General features: G+C 36.8%; 1 protein-coding gene across 3 annotated transcripts in view; it reads left to right on the forward strand.

The window, feature by feature from the left end:
* Positions 1 to 5,508: 5,508 nt before the first annotated feature.
* Positions 5,509 to 9,014, forward strand: part of zgc:113279 — an 8,659-nt gene continuing 5,153 nt past the window's right edge. Inside the window, 5 exon segments of one of the 3 annotated variants that reach the window (NM_001020720.1) lie at positions 5,509 to 5,823; positions 6,743 to 6,864; positions 6,948 to 6,969; positions 7,044 to 7,090; positions 7,192 to 7,793. In NM_001020720.1, the coding sequence (NP_001018556.1) occupies positions 5,637 to 5,823; positions 6,743 to 6,864; positions 6,948 to 6,969; positions 7,044 to 7,090; positions 7,192 to 7,793 (980 nt within the window). In that variant the 5' untranslated portion in view covers positions 5,509 to 5,636. 3 annotated transcript variants of the gene reach the window in all.

Genomic DNA, 9,014 nt, shown 5'->3' on the forward strand with positions numbered 1-9,014 from the left:
TCAAAATTTCATTATTTTGCATAATGTTCATATGGGACCGATTCAATCTTGTGGGACATCAAAGGCATTTTATAGTGATAAGTCAAGTCAAGTCAAGTCAAGAGTTTTATTTGTCACATACATAATAATACAAAGTATGACCAGCAGTAAAATGTAGGTCAGGTCCGCTCCAGAGACAGTGCAAGTATAGATAAACAAAAATTAAATAATAATTAGAAAAATTTGTGCAAAAAAAATGTGCAAAAAATTATACAAAGCAATGAGAATAGCAGCAATATGAGGTAGCTTATAGATATGACTAATGCAGTGATATAAACGTAAAATCAAGTGATGTATAACTTGATGGTTAGAATTTAGAAGCCTGATGGCCTGGGCAAAGAAGCTCCTCCTAAGTCTCTCAGTTTTTGCCATCAAGCTACGGAAACGCTTACCAGATGGAAGCAAAGTGAATAGGTAATTACCAGGGTGATATAAGTCCTTACAGATTTTAACAGCTCTATTTTTACAGCGTTTGAGATAGATGTCCTGCAAGGAGGGGAGAGAAGACCCTGAGATGCGCTCAGCTAATCGCACAACTCTTTGAAGTGCTTTGCGGTCCTGGTTTGAGCTGTCTCCATATACCACACTGAGATAATGACTCAAGTAGTGAATGCATATATAAATTGACAAGTGTATATTACAACAGTATACAACGTTAAATGTGCAGCTGTATGTACAAATTGTAAAGTATGTTGTTAAATAAATAAAAACTGTGTATAAAAAGGAGGGATGTTTGCTTCACAATGTTATATGGTGTTGATGAGATGGACTGGCTGAGGGAAGAAACTGTCAGGTTGTTCTTGTGCACAGTGCCAACCAATAGGTAAAAGTTCGAAGAGGAGGAATGCTGGGTGTGAGGGGTGCCGAGTGATTTTGGCAGCCCTTCTGCTTGCTCTGGATGAGTACAGTTCTTGGAGAGGAGAGTAATACCAGTGATTCGCTCAGCAGTCTAAACTATTCGATGTTGGTAACCAACTGCTCAATACGGCTATATGTGTCTTTTTGACATGCTGAAAAGCTTTTAATCACTTTAGACTCTACTGCAGATACACTCTTAAAAAGTTCTTTGTTGGCATATATGGTTGTAAAGCATCAATATTGCAGAGAGATGTTGCTTGGCTTTCTAATTGAGAATGGGCAATAAAATTATATCTGGTTGGATCCAGGCATGGGTGCTTCATTTGAAAAGCCCATTACCTCTGGCACAGGTGCAGCAGATCTCTCTAGAGACTTTGCTGGCATGGGTCATACTTTTGAGGGCAATGCAGGCACAGGCATCCCCAATAGCAACTTTGTACACATGCTGCATTACTCAGGGATGATGAGCTTTTCTTTTTTTGGGACCCAGCAAGCAAAGGAAGGTGGTCCCAAAGGGGAGTCAGCAGGAACAGGTTTTTCCTTTGGGGATCGGATCCGGGTTTAGGTGAGGTCCATTAACTCACAGCAGACAAAGGAGCTCAATGTTTCTACAGCTCTGTGTTCTTCAGTGAAGCACTCGAGTGAATGGGTTAATCCGTTACTTCACAGAACTGAAGAGAAATCATATTCAGGCTGCTCATCAATGGAGTTTAAGACCTCCATTATTGCTCACCAGCGTCCTGCAGTAATGGCAGTGTTGAGCTCATGTGAGGGCTCAGAAGAGTGATTTGCACTCTCTGCTGGAAGAGACACAGAAATGATTGCGAAACACTCTCTGTTGTCACAGATATAATCATGTAATGCTGGACAAGCTTTTGGGGGTTTTCCACCTCAATTCTTCTACATTTTAGTGTCATTTTACAGGAAACCTTTAAAAAAGTGTTGAAAGTGCTTGAAATTGTGAGGTTAAAAAAAAAAGAAAAACTAAAATAGTTGCTTTTTTAAGGATTATATTATTTTCATAAATGAAAATGTTGGACATGTTAACTCAAGCCCTGTGTGCTCCAGCACCCTGCAGTCATGTGTGTTTGTTTCCAGCTTGTCAGCAAACAGGAAAAAATTAACCTAAATAATAGGTGCTATATATTTTTTTTGTTTTGTGTGCTCTAGCAAATTAGGTGAAGTTTCACAAAGAAATTTTAAGAGGAGCATGTGGTATGATTGATCAAGGCTGATCTCTCATCTGTAATAATTAATAAGCAAATCGGATCATTCTAAGCTCAGGGTTCTCTCCCGGGACAGCATGCCCAACCTGCGATCATTATCAAGCAATATTTAAGTGTGAACTCTTGAAGCAGTTTTGTTTGATAGATGATGTCAGCAGACACATTTATTTTTGTCTGTGTCATGTAGTGTCCAGGGGATATTGCAATTAAATTACTGTAATACCATTTTTTGTGCGGTTGTCTATACATTTAATTGTAAATATGTTTCCTACAGTAACATAAATGTCAAATTAAAGTAGAAAATAGAGATTTTAAGATTTCAAATAGATCCATATATACATATATATATATATATATATATATATATATATATATATATATATATATATATATATATATATATATATATATATATATATATATATATATATATCAGTGATGGACCACCACAATGCTGCAAAGCTTTAAAAGAACAAATTAATAAAGTAAATAAAAAAAGCCAAAAAATAACTTTATTTATAACACTATTAAGGCCATATGCTATTTGCAAAGTGTGGTTCTTTACAATCCAGTCATAGGTGTCAGTTTATTGTCTTGTGTATCAGTTGAGATTCATAAATCACATGAAATCTGAATAAATAAGCTTCCTGTTGAAGGACACTGTTAGTATAAGGCAATTTTAGCTGAGATGCAACCATTTAAAAATCTGAAATCTGAGGGTTCAAAAATATATTTAAAACAAATACTTGGAATATCACCATTAAAGCTGTCTACTGCTTGGCAATGCATACTACTAATCAAATTGCGCTTGGATGTACTGTGCTTACACTGTGTTTGTGTTTATTTAAAATCTAACATAAATTAGCTTTAATATGAATCCAACAGGGCTGTATGGTGGCACAATGAGTAGCACGTTCGCCTCACAGCAAGAAGGTTGCTGGTTTGAGCCTGGGCTGAGTCAGTTGGCGATTCAGTGTGGAGTTTGCATGTTCTCCCCGCGTTCGCGTGGGTTTCCTCCGGGTGCTCCTGTTTTCCCCACAATCCAAAGACATGCGGTATAGGTGAATTGGGTAGGCTAAATTGTTCATAGTGTATGAGTGTAAATGAGTATGAATGGATGTTTCCCAGTGATGGGTTGCAGCTGGAAGGGCATCCGCTGGGTAAAACATATGTTGGATAAGTTGGTGGTTCAGTCTGCTGTGGTGACCTGAGGTTAATAAAGGGACTAAGTTGAAAAGAAAATGAATGAATGAATAAATGAATGAATGAATGTATACATTCCTAGTGGAACAGTAATGCTGAAGCTATGGTTACGATTCTAAAAGTGGTAAAATCAGACCAATTTTAGGTAAATATGGACAAATCCAACAATTGTGTTAAAGTTGGCCAATCAATTTTATTTAAAATGTTAAAAAATGTAACCATGAGAACTGGAGCCGAGTTCTTTTTGTTAAAATATGTTGTTTAACTAAGATAAGCTTAAACAAAATCTCAGTCTAGAATCCATTTGCTATTTATTTACTAAAATAAGTATATCACAGCTTTTTTCCATTAAAACTCAAGTGCTTGTCTGTCTGCACTTTCACCCCATGACCCCATATACTCCTTCAGAACCCATTCAAATAGGCTAATTCAAGAAAAATGTATTACCAAGACTAAAAACTGTTGTAAAGCATAATATTTGTGGAGACCAAGTTACATTAACTTATATTTAAAAACATACCAATAAGCTAAATTGGCTGTAGCGTATGTGTGTGTTTGCAAGAGTGTATGGGTGTTTCCCAGTGATGGTTTGCGGCTGGAAGGGCATCCGCTGTGTAAAACATATGCAGGATAAGTTGGCAGTTCATTCCGCTGTGGCGACCCCTGGTTAACAAAAGGGACTTAGTCGAAACGAATATGAATGAATGAATAATAAATGATATTAAGAACTTTTTGTTAATGATTGAGCACCAATTATAATTGATCATAACAGAGCAGCAAATCATTTTCATAATAATTTCTAAAGAATCATGTGGCTCTTAAGTCCTGAAAGCTGAAAGATGCTGAAAATACAAATTTTATAACAGGAATACATTGTTTTTCAATTATTAAACCTTTTAAATATTTGTTTCATATATTTTTTTTTTTATTGAAAACATAGGCGGTTCTTTCTGCTGTGGCGACCCCAGATTAATAAGCCAAAAAGAGAATGAATGAATGAATGAATGAATGAATGAATGAATGAATGAATGAATGAATGAATGAATGAATGAAAACATAATTTTAGATTAGACCAAAGTTTTAGGTTAAGACAATCTGGTCTGTTAACATGATCTAATGACCTCATATTTAAATAACAATATTAGTTTTGATGCGATTGGCCACATGGCCAGTACAGCTACTGCCTAAAAAAAGAGTTAAATGTATGTGGATGATTTTGCTTTAATTGTTTGTTTATTTATTTATTAGTATGATGAACATAAGAAGTGATGCTGCAAAACAGAACAATTATTTATGTGCAAATAAAGTAAAATAAAATTTAGCTGTATACTACGTCACATAAAATTAAATTTTTTTACTGCTCCTTTTACATACTTGTCATAGTATCGCATAGGTTGGGTGATAAAACATAGAGGGAGTCGTTTTGTACAGTGTCTGTGTTTGTGTCGTCGGTAGATGTCAGTGTATGATCTCAGTTTAGCAATGCAGCGCGCGAGAGAGCATGAACCAAACAATCGCCCGTTTTGGTCTGCTCAAGTTTATCAGCACCTGCAGCGTTTTCAATGCTGCAGAAAGACTTCGTGTTTAAACCTTAAATGTGAACAGCTTTTTTCGTAGATTTAGTTACTCTGGTTTATTGTTTCAAAGAAGATTTGAACTTAAAAAATATTTTTTATATTTTTTTTATTTAGGCTATATAGTTTTTATTTATCATGAAACTCAAGCGTAGTGAGCATTGTACTGGATATGAGCTCTTTCTTGACAAAACTGCTTTGCTCCACTGTTTTCACATGCTAAACTGGTTAAGTTGCGATGGTGCTGGTTCCAGTCTCATCCCTGCCTAATCTTTTCGGAGGGTCCCTCTGAAGGGATTAGAGTTTGGGGTTGAGTCTATCCGTACTGAAGGCAGTGACACCAAATCAAACATATTCATATTTCCTACTCAAAGGACCGGTCCGAAGTGTCCGCCAGTCCTTCAAAATCCCTAATTCCAAAGGGCCATTGGAAGTGGCCTGTTTTAAGCACTTCTTTTAACTATACTTCAATATGGCGACGATTATTGCAATTACTAAGAAGTGCCCTTTATAGGGCGCTACATGACGTTTTGAACGCAGCGCCAGGTGTTTAGCATGTCACGCCTCATCCAGTCAGGTACTGAAAACACACGCCGCTGTCGTCACATGACACACTTGTTGCATGAAGACTGGCAGGCACTGAGCTCAAGCCCTTTATTACACAACTATTTTGCGTTTGATGTCATAAGTCTGAACGCTTTGCACTTTATAGTCAGATTTATAACAAGACAACAGGATGGTGAGCAGTCAGGCAGAGGGTACAGGGTGGAATTTGATTCCTAAAAACTGTGTACACCGCGAATATTCATGTGACGTGTCGCAGATGAAAACAGAACATTCTACACGTGCAAACGGACCGAATCTAACCATGCAGACCCATAACCTGTCAGGGAACAGCAATGACAGTAACAGGAGCCAAAAAGGTTAGTACAACATTTCTGAATTACACTGTCCATAAAAAAATAAAAATAATAGATATTAATTATGATTTCCCTGCTTTGGGGAAAAATTGCTGGTCTTAGCTGGTGAGAAAGAAAGCTGGCTGGCTTAAACTGTATAGTATAAACTGCTGTATAGCCCTATGTAATTTACTGTGATGTCTGTCTGTCTGTCTGTCTATCTATCTATCTTATTGTAATAAACAATATTATTGTAATTTCAGACCAGTTTATACCAATCATTATATAATGCCAGACAGCAGACAGTATGACAATTTAACAGTATAGTAAACCAAGTTTACACTTCCAAGAACACAGAATATTTTATTCTTAAGATTATTTATAGACTAGTAATTTAACTTTTTAATTACACATTGGAATATCCTAAACAGATAAATAAAAATAATAAATGTTTACAAAAAAGTGTCACAGAGACACGGGTATACTACAGTAAAGTGTTGTATACTGTATTTATTACAGTTTTTACAACACTTTAATAAATGCTCCATCATACTGCAGTTTTAACTAACAAAAACGGTTGTATACTTATAGTTTTTACTACAGTAAATCGTGTTGTATATTATACACTATAGTTATATAACGCTTAGTTCAGTATTGGCTCATTAGCTTATATTATTGTATTTATATTACCACAACAACTGCAGTTTCAAAGTACTTTCAAAAAACACTATATTATTTACTATAAATTACTAAAGTTTTTTTGTATTATATGGCAGATTTTGAGAATAGTACACCAACGTTTACCTTGTGGGAGCAAGCGATCGATCTGACTGGACTATTGTCACCATTAAATTGCTCCGACAAAACCTAAAAAAAAAAAAAAAAATTAAAAATTGATATTATAATTGTGTGCTGCTTTGCTGACAAGCTTTTTTTACTTTAGGACCCAAAAAACACAAGTCCTCACCTGAAAAGAAATACCTTGGAGTTAAAGTGAGAATGCCAGTACGTGACATGCTAAGAAATATAAGGATAGCCAAGGGTATTGACCCTAATGATCTGCAGGTATGATTTCTTATCTTACAGTGTTTTATAGTGTCTGGCAGTTTTGATGCTTATGGCCTGAAGTTTGTTTGTTTATTTTTCAGGGAAAATACAAGTCATCTAAAGGTGAGTTTGATACTTGTCTTGGCAAAGGTTTAACCACATTGCAGTTGTAATTGGAAATGTCTTTGGATTTAAAGGGGATAAGAAACGAGTTAACACAAGTGCTAACCGGAGGCGTATTCTGGTAAGTGACGTCTGATTGCTATTAGCTTTATTTAATGTCTTCTTTGGAACTATTATCTAGCTCATAGTAGATTCTGACAACATGTTTTGTACCTTTTACAGAAGAAACATGAAACAAAGGATCTCGAGGATCTGGCTATTATTGTAGAAGTACTGGAGGAGGATCTTAAGACCTGTCAGTCGTACAAGCCACCAAACCAAAGCAATTCAGCTTCATACTCTACAAAGTTCTGTTTTAAAGATGCCTCGCAGCAGGGTTTCATGAGCCCATGTTATCAGGAGAATGAAAAACCTCTGTCTCCAAGCTACTCTGTACCCTCAGGCACATCACCTGTACATTCTGTGTGCAGCTCCTACCCATCACCTACTTACAGCCATGGTGGAGATGCCTTCTTGGGGAATCAGGAAGAATACAGCAGTTATGAGTCGGATAAGTACATGTATGATGATCTCTATGGTACAAGCTACTCTCTTGCCAATTCAAAGGAATACCAGGAGCCCTCCTCACAAGAATCATTCAATTCCAGTCCCAATCCAGAAACCTGGGAGGTTTCTTCTCAAAAGAGGAACTTTGCATTATGGCCACATTCTCAGCAGGAGATGAGTGATATGACCTTCTACTGCACACAAATGGAAAGAGAAGAGCATGTGCTGCAGCAGATTTCTGACCAAGAACTTCTTGCTGTTGGTGAAGACGGCAGAACGTAAGATCATTTTACTTTTCAGGAAGTCACTAAAGCCATTGCAGATAGTTTCTTCATGCACATACAAATGGATGTTCTTTCAAAGTGCGGCTGTAATTAAAAAAAAATGAAGAAAATGCACACAGTTTCCAAAAACAATCTTTAAATACCGAGCCACCTTTATCATTTGAAACTTTTTATGAAACACAGAAAGAATAAAATTGGGTCTGCCATCGTCGCTGTCCCGTTCAATAAGCGGCTACATTAGTTTTTCACTCCCAACTTTATGACAAACCCTATTATTAACTTCTGAAGCAGGGCAGAATAAAAGAGATTAATGGCTCGCATGGGAACTCAGCTGAAAATTGAAGCATTTCAGCAACAACCAAATGATGCATAAAATCTACAAAAAAAGCCTTTTGCATGTAGAAATTGCTATGTGACCCAGATTTCAACTAAATTGGAAAACTTTATACTCATTCTGGCGGCTAATTTAAATGACCACGTCATTTTGGAGACTAATGACTTTTGTGATAATTTTCAATAATATAATTTCAAAAGTTCACACTTAGCTGATAATTGATTGTAAAGCCTGTTTGCCATGCTGTCCTGGCAGAGAGCCCTGAGCTCATAAGATCCTCGAGCCCGGGGCTCCCTCCCATTTGCAAGGCAAACGAGAGGGGAGTTTGAGCTGAGGTAGATCTCGAGAACTCCCCTGCTGTAGTGGCTAATGAACAGATAGTGATTGCTCTTAAGAGATAACTACTTACTAGGAGCATGTCTATGGTGCTGATTTGGATTAGTCAATTAACTGAAATTGCATGTTTTTGGACGGTGGGAGGAAACCAGGGAACCCTGGGGAAACCAATGTGAGCACGAGGAGAACATGTAAGCTGAAACGTCAGCTTGCTTGGTAAGGACTAGAGCCAGTGATGTTCTTGCTGTGAGGCAACAGTGCTAACCACTGTGCCACCTTGCCACCCATCTAGGAAAGGAGGAGTAGGGGTGGAAGGGGGGATTCTTCAAAATGAAGAACGTTATATGGAACGTAGGGTATTTATAGTGGCTTAGCAATCGTTTGATTGATGAATCATAAATTAAATAATGTGGGATCAGTCGCAAGCAATCATAAGCACTTGATTTTCTTGAAATTAGTTTATGAATAAACTTCACATAACAGTGTCATTTTGGAGACTAAAAATGACACTGTTATATATTATATTATTGAAATTAAACCAATAA

The sequence above is a fragment of the Danio rerio genome, chromosome 15, assembly GCF_052040795.2.
Source record: "Danio rerio strain M-AB ecotype USA chromosome 15, GRCz13ab, whole genome shotgun sequence".
Taxonomy (NCBI): Eukaryota; Metazoa; Chordata; class Actinopteri; order Cypriniformes; family Danionidae; genus Danio; species Danio rerio.